This window comes from Gekko japonicus, unplaced genomic scaffold (genome assembly GCF_001447785.1).
Source record: "Gekko japonicus isolate JY-2015 unplaced genomic scaffold, Gekko_japonicus_V1.1 scaffold898, whole genome shotgun sequence".
In the NCBI taxonomy this organism is placed as follows: domain Eukaryota; kingdom Metazoa; phylum Chordata; class Lepidosauria; order Squamata; family Gekkonidae; genus Gekko; species Gekko japonicus.
Window position 1 is genome coordinate 376,541 of NW_015160238.1, and position 16,988 is coordinate 393,528.

A 16,988-nucleotide genomic window follows, 5' to 3' on the forward strand; every position below is an offset into this window, starting at 1 on the left:
CTGTTGACCCCCCCAAGCACCAAGATGACAGAGCATCACTTGCCCCAGAGCCCCTATCTATACCTTGTGGCTAATATCCACTGATGGACCTCTGCTCCATATGCTTATCTAATTCCCTTTTGAAGCCGTCCATGCTTGTAGCCGCCACCACTTCCTGTGGCAGTGAATTCCATGTGTTAATCACTCTTTGGGTGAAGAAGTACTTTCTTTTATCCGTTCTAACCCGACCGCTCAGCAATTTCATGGAGTTCCCACGAGTTCTTGTATTGTGAGAAAGGGAGAAAAGTACCTCTTTCTCTACCTGCTCTTTCCCATGCATAATCTTATAAACCTCAATCATGTCACCCCTCAGTCGTCGTTTCTCCAAGCTAAAGAGCCCTAAGCGCCTTAACCTTTCCTCATAGGGAAAGTGTTCCAACCCTTTTATCATTCGAGTTGCCCTTTTCTGCACTTTTCCCAAAGCTATAATATCCTTTTTAAGGTGTGGTGCCCAGAACTGCACACAGAGGAGCTGCAATCCTTGTGCAAGTGGATCGCTGTATCCAACCCTAATTCCATAAGACAGTCACTTTTTTTTTTAAAAAAAAAGCACATTGCTTTTTAAAGAGAGCCACTAATTTTTCAGTAGAATTATATTCAGAGCTGCTTAAAACACACATGCACACACACACACACATTATTGTATGTGTTTACAACATCCTCAGGGCATAGTTTATCTAGATCTTTTAACATTCTGTCATATTCCCTTTTAAATTGTGCCCCAGAACATAAAAAGGCTTGTTGCTCTCCCCCCCCCCTTTCGACCAATGAAAACCGAGATGTTTTAAAAGTTGGATGACATTTTGATCTCGGAAATTTAATTAAAAAATCATATGGAATTTTAACAACCTATAACATAGTCCCTAGAAAATGTACATTCTCGCCTTAAGCACCTTCACTTGGCATTCAGTTCCCACTGAAATCAACAGTGCTCATTTCCAAATAAATGCTCTTAGAACTGAGGTTGCAATTTAGCCGAATTGTTTAACAGAGAGCAGGAGGTTTAACCATTTTGAAACCTTTGGAAGTGTGTCAAAACATTTGCTACCAATGCTCCCTCTAAGCTGTGGAGTCTTGTGAGCAAAAATTCTACTTTGTGAGCTACTAGAATTAAAGTTGTGAGTGAGCGATTTGGCTACTGCATAAATTAGTTTGCTCTGGAGCCATCCTTCCTGAATTAAGACAAAAATCTGTGAGCCGGAGGCTTAAAAACTGTGAGCTAGCTTGCACTAACTCAGCTTAGAGGGAACACTGTTGCTATCTGCTTTGGGTCCTTGTTGGAGAATGGACAGTTAAATATAAGGTGGGGAGGATCATAAATAGTATATTGTAGATAAGACCAACAAGGAAAGGATTCATTTTCATAAACCTCTTTAGCTAGCCATTGACCTCAATTTTATATGTGGCCTCCCAACCTCTCCAGTAGCTCAGTGCTTTAAAAAGGAATCTGCCTTGTTCCTCCATGGGAAAACTGTTCAAAATCTCAGACTGAGATAACATCGAAGGCAGAAAATCCTCCAAGTACTTTCAGAACAGCCTCCCCCCCCCTTTTCAAAAGCCAATATTAGTTTATTTTTCTTTTTGAGTAACAGCAGATGTGCAGGTTTTCTTCCATAAGTGAGCATACCCCACTGTGGGCGTACATACAGTGATCATCCACAAACAATGTGGAATTTTACATAAATGACACTGCCTGCCAATGAACATTTCACTGGGGAAGTGATACTGAAGACTATACTCCAAGAGGACATAAAAAAGATAACATTACTTGATATCCCAGAGTTTAAAAGCAATGCACTCTAAGAAATCCTGAATCACTCTGAAAAGTACCGATGGTTTCTCTTATTTTAAAAGGGAGCTCATTTCAATGCTTAACCTGTAACCAGTAGCTTTAACAAAAGCCCTCAATTAGTTTGAATTCTTCTTAAATTTCTCCTAAGACTAGATTTTTATAAGTAGCTGTCTTATCTGTAAAAAAACCCAACAACCGGGGGGGGGGGGGGTTTCTCTCAGCTTGTTTTGTTCTTTATCTCAAACATTTGTCTTTTTAATTCTGCTGCTTCAGTTTTGCCCAGGCCTCCTGCTCCTTCTGTTAGATTTGATTTTCCTCGTCCAATTCTTCTAAGCCTGAGACCTGTGTTATTTCTCTCACCTCTACACTTAGTACTTGCTTCTCTCATCCCTCATGATCTTGACTCTGAAAGCTCTAATAGCTTCCCACATTCCCCACATCAGCCACATGGGTAGCTGATGTGCACCCACAGGGGACAGGAGTGGACCCTTACAAAAAGGGGGTACACCTCAGAGTATGAAGACAAAAAAAAGTTACTCATAATGACCCAGCTGTCACAACCCCATGTTGTATGGGAATGTTGCCATCAGAGAGCAGCGTACAGGAGCGAACCCTCGGCTACATAGAACTTGGTGTTACAATGCTGTTTGCTTCACTTCCGTCACAGATATAAAGTGGAGCTGGACAGGAGGAAGACAAATGGGCTTACAAGATGCCCAGCTATCCTTAGAGCAGTGTTTTCCAACCTGTGGGCTGGGTTCCAAAAGTGGGTCACAGAGCCTCTGCAAGTGGGTCGTGGGCCAGCCCTCCCTAATGGCCACCCCTGCCCTTTCCATTGCTCTGTACTGTATCTTGGAAACCAAGATCTGACCCTGGAAACAGTATCTTGTTTCCAGTATCCATATACCCTGGAAACAGTATATGCAGTTTCTTCACTGCATATACATCTTGATCAAGTAAAATGTGTCCTGATGGGTCACTAGAACAAGTGAGAATCTTAGAGGGGGGATTAGAGAGCGTAATGGAGAAGGAGAGGGTAGTCAAAGGCTGGAATGTAACCTCCATATGCAAAGGCTGTGTATGTTGGAATGCTACTTGCTTGGGGTTCATAGTGAGGAGGGATGCTGCGCTCTTTGAGTGATATTTATTGGTTTCTCAAAAACATCTGGTTTGCCACTGTTTGGTGTAGTGGTTAAGTGTGCGGACTCTAATCTGGGAGAACCGGGTTTGATTCCCCACTCCTCCACTTGCAGCTGCTGATGTGACCTTGGGCAAGCCACAGTTAGAGCTGTTCTCAAAAGAGCTCTCTCAGCCCCACCTACCTCACAGGGTGTCTGTTGTGGGGAGGGGGAGGGAAAGGAGATTGTAAGCCGCTCTGAGACTCCGAGTGAAGGGCGGGATAAAAATCCAATCTCTTCTTCTTCTTCTTGTAGAAAATGGAATGCTGAACTAGATGTATGCCAAGGTTATATTTTGCCTAGGTGTCAACTATGGGCCTGCTGTGGATTGGTCACCACATCAAGTAAATCTGTGGGTCACCATACCAAAAATTTTGGGAACCGCTGCCTTAGAGGACATTGATAACTCTGCTTTTCCCATGGCTCAAGGCTGCTTACAATGCCTAATTAAAAACATCCAAGTACCAATAAAATCCCAATTAACCCCCAACCAAATAAAATGCCAGCCACTTGGTAGTGGAAAATGTCGTCAAGTCACAGCCGATTTACGGTGACCCCGTAGGGTTTTCAAGGCAAGAGACATGCAGAGGTGGTTTGCCATTGCCTGCCTCTGCACAGCGACCCCGGACTTCCTTGGTGGTCACCCATCCCTTCACATGACTTTCATCTCTTATATCTTTTGGTTGGTAACAGTAGGTGAGTTACATTGTTTGCAGTAAAGTTTATATTTTCTGCCCTTAGAATTAGACAGCCACATGTTAAAAAATACATCTGGGATTAAGTATTAGCAGGGCTGTTGTTTTATTAGTTTCGCTGAGATGTTTTGTGGCACGTAGGCACTCTGATTCAGAAACAAGAACAGAACAGATTCAGGTGGGTAGCTGTGTTGGTCTGAAGCAACAGCACAAAATTAGAGTCCAGTGGCATCTTTAAGACCAGAAAAGTTGGTATAAGCTTTCCTGTGCATGCACACTTCTTCAGATACATTGAAATAGAAGTTACCAGTCCATACAGATAGGTAGAGGTGAGCAGCAAATTAGCATAAGCATAATAAAAGGTGTTTTACAGATGCAAGGGCCAAACTGAAATAACGCTTAGTTTTTACGTCCACCATTTTTTTGGGTTTAATTCCAGCTGGGGGTGGGGGGGACACGACTTGGTGAGACAAATAAATATATCAGAATTGGAGATTGATGTGTAAATGTACCCTTCTTAATTGTGGGATGCTGAGAGTAATTAACTGAGACCCTGTTGTTCTGCTCCATCTGTCTCCTCTCAAGTATGGAGGTAACTAACAGCATCCTTTCCTTTAAGGTGTGGTGATTGGTTGTGTAGTGTTATGTCTCCTATGTCTCCAGACCAAACCAGTGTTCCCTCTAAGCTGAGTTCGCGTGAACTAGCTCACAGTTTTTTAGCCTCCGGCTCACCCATTTTTGTCTTCACTCAGGAAGGATGGCTCCAGAGCAAGCTAATTTATGCAGTAGTCAAATCGCTCGCTCCCAACTTGAATGCCAGCAGCTCACAAAGTAGAATTTTTGCTCGCAAGATTCCACAGCTTAGAGGGAACATTGGACCAAACTACTATTCCAAATTACATCACTATGTATGATTCCTTAATCACTATTCCAATCTACTATTCCAAATAAAAAATGCAATAAAATAAAGAGGATGCATAGCCCTTCTTGTTGAGAATATAGATGTAAGGACCAAATGAGATTAGCATATGTAGTAAAATAACAAACCAATATCCCTGTTAAGTCCTGGGGATTTTATTGTTCTGAGCATTGTAATAACTTGTAATTCAGCAATTTCACTTTCCAGTCTGCTCCTGAAATTCCTTTGCAAAAGGTCAGCTATCCAAGTACTAACCAGGGCTGACCATGCTTAGCTACACTCAATTAAAACCTGTAGTAAACCAAATTCCCTTATAGAGCCTCCTAAGAGTCTCCAAAGTCCTGATGGCATACACCCAAGAGTTCTTAAGGAACAAATGTGATACCGTTGATCTACTAACCCGCATATGTAACATCACTAAATTCAGCCAATGTACCAGAAGACTGGAGAGGAGCAATTTTTAAAAAAGGATCCAGAAGGGAACCAGGAAATTATAGGCCAGTCAGCCTAACATCTTTCCCAGGCAAATTAGTAGAAACTGTAATCAAAGATAGACTTGTTAGGCACACAAAGGGACAAAGCCTGCTGAAGGAAAATCAGCATGGCTTCTGCAAAGGGAAGTCTTGCCTCACCAGCCTTTTGGAGTTCTTTGAGAACGCGAACAAGCATGTAGACTAAGGTGACCCAGCAGACATTATATACTTGGACTTTCAAAAGGCTTTGGACAAGGTACCTCACCAAAGACTCCTGAGTAAACTTAGCAGCCATGGGATAAGGGGATGGGTTCAATTATGGATTAAAAACTGGCTAAATAACAGGAAGCAAAGAGACAGTTGTCACAATGGAGGGAAGTAAGCAGTGGGGTCCCACAAGGATCAGTACTGGGGCTGGTACTATTTAATTTATTCATAAACTAGGGAAAAGGCCTGTTGTGGAAATAAATACAACGATCTCTAGAAGGAGGCTCTGGGCGGGTGCCCAGGCCTTGGACACTCAGCAGGGTATAATGACACTGAGTCCACCATTTTCTCCAGAGGAACTGATCTCTGCTACTTAAAGAACAGTTGTAATTTTGAGTGATCTCCAGCCCTCACCTGGAGATTGGCAATGATGGTTCCCCAGAAGGGAATGGTTGGTTTGGAGGGTGGAGTTTATGGCTTTGTACCTGTCCGAGGTCCCACGCCTCCTGAAACCTCACCCTCTCCAGGCTCCATCCCTCAAATCTCAAGAAATTTCCCACCTGGAGTTGGCAACCCTATCTCCTGCCCAGCCAATTATCAACCTACCTTTATTTCCCCCTCACTCTTCAGCTTTCCACCCCACACACACCTGCAACCTCTCCCATGCTCGGAAGCCCTGACTGCTACGTCACATTGGCTGTCATACGGGGGCCATCTCAGCAGCATATAAGGATACAGAGCCCACCATTTTCTCCAGGGGAACTGATCTCTGCCATCTGGAAAGCAGTTGTAATTCTGAGTGATCTCCAGTCCTCACCTGGAGATTGGACACATTTTACCTCAGAACAGCAAACCGTTCAGAATGTTAGAGGCAAAAGCCAATCAAGTCGCATATGCAAATGACCTCTGTGTTCCGAGGCAAAGGCCAATGACACTGCATATGCAAATAACCTCTGTGTTCTGACTGGCTATGGGGGGGGGGAACAGCAAACTGTTTAGAATGTTGGAGGCAAGACTCAAGCAATGCAGCCAGTGGATAGGGACAGATTCTGAGTGACACACCAGGGCGCCAACCAATTCCGGAGCGTGTGGAATGTTCTAGAGAAGTGCCACCACCATTCGGCTTTTATATATAAGGGAGATGATCTGGAAGTAGGGGTGAGTACTGTAGTGGCCATGTTTGCGCACGGTACAAAATTCAGGATGGTGAAAACCAAGGCTGACTGTGAAGAGCTCCAAGAGGGCCTCCACAAACTGGGTGAGTGGGTGACAATGTGGCAAACGAAGTTCAATGTTCGTAAGTGTAAGGTGATGCACATTGGAACAAAAAATCCCAGCTCTAGGTATAGGCTAATGGGAATTGAATTTGCTAAGACTGAGAGGGGAAAAGATCTTGGAGTCATAGTGGATAGCTTAATGAAAGTGTCAGCCCAGTGTGCTACAGCGGTGAAAAAGGCAAACTCTCCCACTCCCAAAATACTAGAACTTGAGGGCTTCCAATGAAGCTGATAGGCAATAGGTTCAGGACGCACAAAAGGAAATACTACTTTATGCAGAGAGTGATTAAAATGTGGAATTTGCTGCCAGAGGGAGGGTGGGGTATAAATCGAATGAATAAATAAATAAATTCATGGAGGATGAGTCTATCAATGGCTGCTAGCCATAGTGACTGAGGTGAACCTCCACATTCAGAGGCACTACTAAACCTCTGAATCCCAAAGCCAGGAAGCAACATCAGGGGAAGAGCTCAGCCTATATGCCCTGTTGTTGGTCCTCGAGAGGAACTGGTTGGCCACTGTGTGAGACAGGATGCTGGACTAGATGGACCACTGGTTTGATCCAGCGCGGCTCTTCTTATGTTCTTATGTTCAAGGTTGGTGCCCCCCTCACCTCCTCAGAGAGCCTGGTTCATAGTGACCCCAGAGAAAGCACAGGCCCTTGTCAACAGCAGGTGGGTCACCTTCAGTGAGGGAACACCCTGGAGATGGCAAGCTGAAGGTGATAGCTGGTGCACAAAGCGTACCATAGAGTATAATATCTGGGGCTTAAAACATATATTATCCTAGTGAGAGGATACATAAGGATACATTATGCACACATAAGGCAGACAACAGTGTTGTCTTATTTAAATCCGTAATGCCAATGGCTAGTTCCTAGGGGACAGGGGGATGGGGCAGCATCTGAATACTTCTTAAAATTGGGGGCTCTGACCTGGAATTTCTACCACTTTATCCTAAATATGTAGGATCTGGCTGGAGTCAGCGAGCAATAAGGCAAGCATACCCTATACGAGGTACTAGGTTACTGTTTTACTAGCCCCAGGGCTAAACACTGGCTGGCACTGAAAATATGATGGGCAACTGAAACAAAACCTGGCCCAGAGCTGCAGTTGCCACATGGAGAAAAGGAATGTCAGCAATTACTTGAGTCACCTACCAGAAAGTGATTCGGTGCTCTGACTGTTGATGTTGTGCGGCGACTCTTGGAGTGAATAAGCAGACGTCGGGATGGCTGACGGACTGATGCTGTTTGCAGACATGTACGAAGAGTTGTAGGAGGAACTGTAATACTGTGAATACTGGCTTTGGGTGAAGCCGGGATACGAAGAGTACTCCTTTGAAAGAAGAGACAGCAACTCTAATTGTTCCAAAGAAGCCAAGGCCTTGCCGTACCCAACACTTAAACAGAAAGCATAACGGGCAACTATGCAACAAGGTATTATTGGCATGTGCCAGGCTTATTAATATTTTGCACTACTGTGCTCAAATACACTCCGTAGATTTAATGGCTTGGATCCTATGAATGAGTTACATGCACAGTACATAGGTTCTGCTGCAAAGTGTGTGTCCTCTTCCGCAAGATCAATGGTTTTCAGTGGAGCCATGAGCAAATGGAAATTTTAGCAGAAGAGGAAGCACACTGTCAAGAGGACACGGAACTCATTCATAGGATCCAGTCCTATGTCATTTATGTCTGTGGAGTTCATTCTGCTTACAAGGTCGAAGACTGGAAAGTGGAAGAGCAAAACAATAACTTGCTCAGTGATCTAGCGAGTCCCATTTGGTACACTCAAAGGGTGTAGAGCATTCCGCATTTGTTTCTTCTAAAGCACTGCACTGCTGCACCACTGTGGAAATGGCGTGTGCATCTTAATTGCATTGAACCAAAGCTGCAATACGCTCTGCTAAGAAGTCACCAGTAATTTCATCCTTCTTTCATGTTTTCACTCAGGTTCTACATCCAGCTCCTGAAAGACAAATAGCTGCTTGACTAGACATACAATCAGGGTTTGGAAGAAGTGAGCAGTGACTCATGGAAGCTCATATCCTGCCACAAATTTTGTTAGTCTTTAAGGTGCTAATGAACTCTTGCTCTTTTCTACTGAATCAGGATTCTGGTTGCTTTTTAAAAAAAATCCTAGTGTAGGATGGTTTTCAAAAGACACAAAATGTTACATAATTTGCTGCAACTTACAAAGGAGGACAGGAAAAGAGGGACGTAGAGCCTGCATTGAAACGCTGTCCGCAGAGGTCTGAACAAAGTCACTGTTTTGCAAACCTGCATCAAACCATAATTTGCATCTAACAGCAGCATGCTTAGAGTCTAGATAGAGGAATTTTCCAGGTCAAGATGGGTAGACGTGTTAGTCTGTCTGTAGCAGTAGAAAAGAGCAAGAGTCCAGTGGCACCTTAAAGACTAACAAAATCTGTGGCACAGTATGAGCTTTCGTGAGTCACAACTCATACCCTGCCACAAATTTTGTTAGTCTTCAAGGTGCTACTGGACTCTTGCTCTTTTCTACTACTTTTCCAGCTCTGTTATTTGACACACACATTATCACTTAAGCTATAGTCTCTCCCCATTCTAACATCCCGATGGGAAGCTGCTGTCCAAACTTATTAGAAACAGAATTTAGGAAGTATTTTTGTAGTTTCATATGTACCATAGAGTCTTATTGCTCTGAGAGTCCATTTCAGTATTTCTACTGAGGGAAAAAAAGGAGAGGCTCACTTCATAGTTGGTCAACAGCAACTTTTACTGGCAAGCATTCTCATATAGTATTTCTGCATGTAATGTATCCACACACATATATGGTGCTCGCATATGCGAAACGTGAAGTTCACAAACAGGTGTGCATCCAAAGAAGGAAGAGAACAAGCTCATTCCAACAGCTTCATATTCACGGGGGTCTCCACGTGACATTTTAGATGGTATATTCAATATTTGTTAGCTAAAGCCAAGGCTGGAAGGGGAAGAAGAAGGAGCTTCCTGCAAGACGATGGAAACTGCTCGTTTTCAGAGGGAAAATATATAAAGTGGCTCATACGATACTGTAGGCTCCCCATAAGGATTCTGAAATGTTTTCAGCAATACAACCCAAGACCTGAGCCAGGGCCAAGATCGGTAGAAGGAGGAAGAGAAGGGGAAAAAAGCAAAATTGTTTTGAAAGTCCCTTGCCAACCTGCTGAGCTCTGTGAGTAGCTTTAGATAAAGGCTATTTTTGAAAAAAAATAATCAGATGTTAAGCATTTTACGGATCTTGCCCTGTCAGGCACGCAGCTCATTCTCTTTCACCTGCCGCTGCTGGATTTGGCGCTTCAACTAAGGCATGAAGGGCACAACTAGATGATTTGGCGTTCCAGTGGACACCGCACCCATTTTACAGCAGGAACTATCATCCTTTAAAAATACTTCAGGGGGGCAATCCTACTTGTTACCATGGAGATGTCTCCTCCCCCTGTGTGGTGAAGGAATGGGCCCCTGCAGCATAAGAACATAAGAGAAGCCATGTTGGATAAGGCCAATGGCCCATCCAGTCCAACACTCTGTGTCACACAGTGGCAAAAAACCAGGTGCCATCAGGAGGTCCACCAGCGGGGCCAGAACTCCAGAAGCCCTTCCACTGTTGCCCCCCAAGCATCAAGAATACAGAGCATCACTGCCCCAGACAGAGTATTCCATCTGTACCTTGTGCCTAACGTGGACCTCTACTCCATATATTTATTCAATAAACTCTTGAAGTTGTCTATGCTTATAGCCGCCTCCACTCCCTGCAGCAGTGAATCCTACATGTTAATTACTCTTTGGGTGAAGAAGTTGTGCTCTAAGAAGACGGGATTCGTGACAGACTATCTTTGTACACCAGCTAGATCAGTACCACTGTACCACCAACATCTGATAAATTCCGATGGTTATTCTCCCTGTATAAACCTGGAGCAGTTGGTCTTGGGTGCACCTATGGTAGGTGTGCATGAGGGAGAGGAGTTGAGCTAATTCTTCCCAGTTTCTCACTACCTCTCCTTTCTGGGCTTCTCTCCCTCTCAACTAGAGACCGAACTAATCTTCACAAAAGTGTCAATGCCTGTGCATGTTTTCGGAGCGATCCTAGGATTAATGTGAAGTTAGAGCAGGGGCCTCCAACCTTTGGAATTCTGACACAGTGTGGTGGGCACAGCTACTAAATGGCTGTCACAAAATGGCTTTTTGTGGTACAGCTGCTGCCAAAGCAACATTTTTTAAAATCTGCACAGCCAATGAAATCTCCATTGATCAATCAGAAGCCTTGCTGGGCAAAAGCTTCTCCTGGCCCCACCCACTTTCTTAAAGCACTTGGCGGGCACCTGGAAAGGTGGTGGCGGGCCCACAGTCACCACACTGAGGACCCCGGGTTAGAGTATCTTTTTGCAAAGCAGTCCCTCTTCCCTAGAAATCAAACCCTTTGGCTTCTATGAGTCTAATTCAAGCAAGAAGCACAGATAGGTAGGAAGTGTTTTATAGCAAGAGGAACATATAGAAAGTTTGGTTAGTTTTTTAAAAATAAAACAAATGCTAGCGAGAGTTAACTCCTACTTTGAGGATCACCCCTCCTCTTTGTGATCTGAGGGACAGGTCCGTATCAGCCCTCTCGAGCTTCCAGGACAAAAGGGAATGCGGCTGGGTACCACTATTTCTGGGATTGCAGAAGGAAGCCCCCTCCCTTGTTTGGGGCAATAAGAACTGAGGGCTTATTCTCCATTTCCCTCCACAAACCAATTCACCAGTAATATTCCCAGCTATGGATCAGAGGCTTGTTGGCCATGCCTTCGAATTTATTGACATGGAAATTTGGCTCTTTGGCACCTTGCAAGTGAAAACTTGACCTTCCATCAGGAGCAAATACAGCTGGGGTTCTGATTACTCATTCCACAATTTAGTATAAGAGAATTCCCCCCCCCCCCCAACGTCATAGTGATGTATGACCATCAGGGACAAGTATCAACGGTCGTCTACGCAGAAGTTTCAATTTGTACCTGATGCATTGTGCTGAACCCAGCAGAACTCGACAGGCCATTGGGTCCCTGGTATATCCCTGAGGTACCTAAGAGAAGAGAAAAGAATTAGAAACTTTAGGTAATGGAATTCCAAAAATCAGTACCCCTGAAGTACCCAGGCACAATTTGGTCTTCTGTATCATCCTGTCAAGGTGGGAAGAAGGATTTGACATTACAGTAGGCACCGTTGCTCAGTGCAAGAGCACATGCTGGATAGGTAGGTGGTCCCAGGTTCCCTCCCCAGCATCTCCAGTTAAAGGATCTCTTAGAATAGGTGTTGGGATTTGGGAAAGACCTGCCAGTCTGAGTAAACAGTATTGACCAAGACGGACCAATGACCTGATTCAGTATAAGATACCTTCATATGTTCACAGTGTGGGTAAAGTGGGTAGTAAAATGGCCAGCCACAGGCACCCAGAATAGCAGGATGAACTGGTTGAGTCCATTACCAGGATTCATTACCTAATTCGTTACCAGGATTCCATATGTCTCCACCATATTGACTCATTGTTTACAAGTGTCAATCCAGGTGGAGAAAAAAATGCCTGGGGAGAGAAGGGTCAGAATTACACCCAGTGGTCCAACTGAAGACATGGTTGGTATAGCTTAGGAACAAGAGCCAAATGAATGGATCTAGGTTTTGTATAATCACTTCGACCCACATAACCTCTTTTCACAAGTTATATCAAATGCGTTTGGGGGCACAGCCAGTGAACGTAATCATCCACCCACTTATGTGCACACAGCTCTCCCCTTTCATCACGTCTCAGCCAACTTATGGTGACCTTGCAGAGTTTTCAAGGCAAGAGGTAGTTTGCCACTGCCTCCCTCTGCATAGCAACCCTGGACTTCCTTGGTGGGCTCCCATCCAAGCACCTTAGCTTCCCCAATCTGATGAAATCAGGCTAGCCTGGGCTACCCAGGTCAGGGCAAACCCGGTTTGATTCCCCACTCCTCCACTTGCAGCTGCTGGATGACCTTGGGCAAGCCATAGCTCTGACAAGAGCTGTCCTTGAAAGGGCAGCTCTCTCGGAGCTCTCTCAGCCACACCTACCTCACAGGGTGTCTGTTGTGGGGAGAGGAAGGGAAAGGAGTTTGTATGGCACTCTGAGACTCCAAGTAGTGAAGGGCGGGGTATAAATCCAATCTCCTCCTCCTCCTCCTCTTCCCTTACTGTAGCTGATAACCCCATCAAGAGTACTTACTTATCTCAGCAACTTTCTTTTGTCCCCCAAGCCATGCAAGTAAGTATTAACATTTGTAGATACTTAAACTGTACTGTCTTTTTCTTCATACTATCAAGGTATTTTTAGTAAGGTTTGATAATACACACAATCATTTACAGCAGTAGACTTCAGTTCTGTAACTTCATTATTGCGTACAAGGTCCTTGCCTCGTGAAATCTACTTGCCATCCTGTATTTTAGACAAAGTACTCTTCAGACATTGTGGCCACGCGTGTATCAGGGAACAAGTACCATCTGTGACCCTCCAGAAATGGGAGCGTGCTGTGCACAGACCTGAAGAGAGCATGCAGACAGGAGAGGTCATGGCAACCAAGCCTCTGATCGCTCCTGGACTTCATGTAAAGGCAAATGCACCTACCATCTGCAAATGTGTTATTCATGCCCCTGCCAAGCTGCTGAAATGACCCAGTATGGAGCAGGAATTAGCTTAAGGCCCCCTCCCCTTTTCTTTAAAAAAAGGAACCCAAAGAGTCAAATGCCAGATTCCCAGTGCAATCCTACCCTGAGTTACTGCAGCCTAAAGTAATTAATTCCAATTGGGCTTAGGCTGGAGTAACTCTGCATAAAATTGCAATATCGGTTTCTCCTCCTATGAATTGCCAGGTTCTTCAACTGTGTTGGAGAGCCAGTACATGGGACCGAGCGGAGAGCAGATTTAGCCAGAGCACAGGAACAAATGCTTCTCAGTGTCTCCATGCTGTGTCCCTTCTCTGAATATCCGCTTGTTTGTTTTTATTTTAAGACCTAAGATTAAGCAGGGGAACGGACAGCTGAACAAACTGCAGCCTGCCAAGTGCAGTCAGTCACAAAAGCACATGCAGGGAGAAATAACTCTCATGCCAAAAGTGGGGAGGAGGGGGGAACCACCCTAGGAGGAGAATCTGTTTCCAGAACTAATTTGCCACCACATCTGGCCTTGAAAAGCATTTCAGACAAAGAAAGAGGAGGGGGGAAAATACTAAAGCACAGAGAGGTCAAGGGCTAATAATCTCTCACCGTGGAGCCTGCCTGGAGATGCCAACCTTGGCAACTGCTTCAGTTGCGTATCTTCCAACCCAACCCTACTCAAAAGCATTTGTGCCAAGGAGATGAATCAAAGAAAGTACCTAAATGTTAACAGCTTTGCATTCCCAAGCCCCCTGCCCCACCAATTGTCTCTCAAGGAAGGAATTCAGCACTCAAAACCCAAAAATCAAGGCTCAAAGATGTTAAGGCAAAAAGTGTTGGCATTGCTAGAAGTGCCCCTCCAGAAACAAGCCCTTGAAACTGGTGCAGCCTGTGTGGTGCCGGGGAGAATAAGAACAGAAGAAGACTCCCGCTGGATCCAGTGGTCAATTCAGTGGTTCATCTATTCAGCAACCTGTCTCACACAGTAGCCAACCAGTTGCCCTGGAGGACCAACAAACAGGGCCTAGGCTTTCTCATGCTGTTTCTTGATGTTGCTTCTTAGCATTAAGGGGTTTGCTGTGGAGGTTCCTTTAGTCACCATTGCTACCAGTCATTGATGGACCTATCTTCCATTAATTTCTCTGACTGTTTTTAAAGCCATCCATGCTCACGGTCATCGCTTTGCCCATCAGCAGTAAATTCCAGTTTAATTTCTCTGTCCACTTTCTCTATCACCCGCATAATTTTATAATCTTTAATGTCCCCCCCTTAGCCATCTCCCCCACCCCCCAAACTGAAAAGTCCCAGTTGCTTTAGCTTTTCCTCACAGGAAAGGTACTCTGTCCCCTCAGTAATTCTGGCTGCCTCTTCTGTACTTTTCTCTAGCTCTGCAATATCCTTTTTCAGAAGCAGCAACCAGAATTGTACATTGTACTTCAAATGAGGTCAAACCACCCAATCCATTTTGTTTTTCACCATCCTGAATAATCTGGCATCATCAGCAAACTTGGCCACTACACTGCTCACCCCCAATTTCAATGAATTTATTAACAAATTAAGTAACACCAGTCCCAAAACCAATCCTTGGAGACCCCACTGTTCACCTCCCTCCATTGTGAGAACGGTCCATATATTACCACTCTCTGCTTTCCGTCATTTAACCAATTTTTAATTCATAATTCATCCCACAACTGCTAAAATTATTCAAGAAACTTTGGTGATTCCTGTTCAAAAGTTTATTGAACTGACTAGGGACACCTGAATTTAAATCTCCACTGGATACATAACTCCCTAGGTGATCTAGGATCAGTCACATGGCTAGACCTGTTGGGAAATGAAATGTCTGGTGCACAAGAAGAAAAGAAGCTCCTACAGGGGGCGATATATGGAATGCTGATCAGATAGGGTCCTTCTTCCTTCGGCTAAATATCATTTCCTTTGTCCCCAGAATGCAATTCACAGGCTGTTTTCTGCTTCATCTCAGTTCTTTGTCTCTCCCACCAGCATGTAGTTCGGATGCTACCTATCTCTCTCTATGCAACTATGTTAGTTCCTAAAATAAACTACTTTGTTTTTCTCTAACGTATCTTCTGCACACTAAATAGTTACTCAATGGACAAGACCAATCGATCTCACAGGGTTGATGTGAAGATAAAATGGAGGAGTGAAGAACCATCCCCTGAATGCCTTCGGGGAAAAACATGTCACACTTGGAATAAAATGGAAGGAGTATCTATCCTATTAAGGCCAAAAGGCCAGATTCTGTCAGAGTAGGGCCTATTCAAAAATCTCTAAAACCATTGTAGGTATAACATTCACTCTTGCAAATAAAAAAAGTGCTACAGTAACATGGGATGGTAAGCTAGTGCATGTCGTTGTTCAGTCGCACAGTCGAGTCCGACTCTTCGCGACCCCATGGACCAGCTCCCGCCAGGCCCTCCTGTCTTCCGCCGTCCTCTGAAGTTGGCACAATTTCATATTCGTTGCATCTATGACACTGTCTAACCATCTCATCCTTTGCTGTCCCCGTCTTCTTTGTCCTTCAATCTTTCCCAGCATCAGGGTCTTCTCCAGTGAGTGCTCCCTTCTCATTTGGTGGCCAAAGTATTTGAGCTTCAGTTTCATTATCTGGCCTTCCAGGGAACAGTCAGGGTTGATTTCTTTTAGGATTGACTGATTTGATCTTCTTGCAGTCCAAGGGACTCTCAAGAGTCTTCTCCAGCACCATAGTTCAAAAGAATCTATTCTTTGGCGCTCGGCCTTCCTTATAGTCCAACTCTCGCAGCCATACATGACTACTGGGAATACCATTGCTTTGACCATGCGGACTTTTGTTGGCAGGGTGATGTCTCTACTTTTTATCATGCTGTTTAGGTTCGCCATCGCTTTCCTCCCAAGGAGCAGGCGTCTTTTAATTTCATGGCTGCTGTCACAGTCTGTGGTGATCTGGGATCCCAGGAACGTGAAGTCTGTCACTACTTCCACAACTTCCCCTTCTATTTGCCAAGGAATGATGGGGCCGGATGCCATGATCTTAGTTTTTTTGATGTTAAGCTTCAAACCCACTTTTGCGCTCTCCTCTTTTACCCTGAGCAAGAGGCTCTTTAGGTCCTCTTCACTTTCAGCCATTAGAGTGGTATCATCTGCATATCTGAGGTTGTTGATCTTTTCCCCAGCAATCTTAATTCCCGCTTGTGATTCATCCAGGCCAGCATTTCGCATGATGTACTCTGCATATATATTAAATAAGCAAGGTGACAATATACATCCTTGTCGTACTCCTTTTCCTATGCTAAACCAATCAGTTGTTCCATATCCGGTTCTAACTGTCGCTTCTTGGCCCTTATACAGGTTTCTCAAGAAGATAGGGGTGAGCAAACTCTGCAGGCTCACAGGATCAGACTACTATAATAGATTTCTAGGACAAACGTTTTGATCAGAGAAAATGCTTTGGATTTGCCCACTGTATGTATTTTATACATTTCTAACTCTTTTTGAAGTTGTTTTCATAAAGTATGCTTGGGAGCAGGATTGCTGCGGTCACACACATTAAATAATCCACTTTCAATGCACTTTCCAACTGGATTTTGCCTGTTCACACAGTAAAAATCCAGTTGGGAAGTGCACTGAAAGTGGATAGAAAGTGGATTATTTAGTGTGTGTGACCACAGCCTTTTACTGGTTTTATAATGTATTCTATCATGTAAGTTTTAAAAGGTTAGCCACCTTGGCAGCCCTTGT

At 44.3% G+C, this 16,988-nt stretch overlaps 1 protein-coding gene across 1 annotated transcript in view; it reads right to left on the reverse strand.

The window, feature by feature from the left end:
- Positions 1–16,988, reverse strand: part of LOC107112006 (eyes absent homolog 2-like) — a 124,389-nt gene that overhangs the window by 60,862 nt on the left and 46,539 nt on the right. The window contains exons 5-6 of the mRNA XM_015413066.1: positions 11,594–11,661; positions 7,740–7,917 (exon numbers count right to left, since the gene is read on the reverse strand). Coding sequence (XP_015268552.1) covers positions 7,740–7,917; positions 11,594–11,661 — 246 coding nt within the window. The remainder of the gene's footprint in view (positions 1–7,739; positions 7,918–11,593; positions 11,662–16,988) is intronic.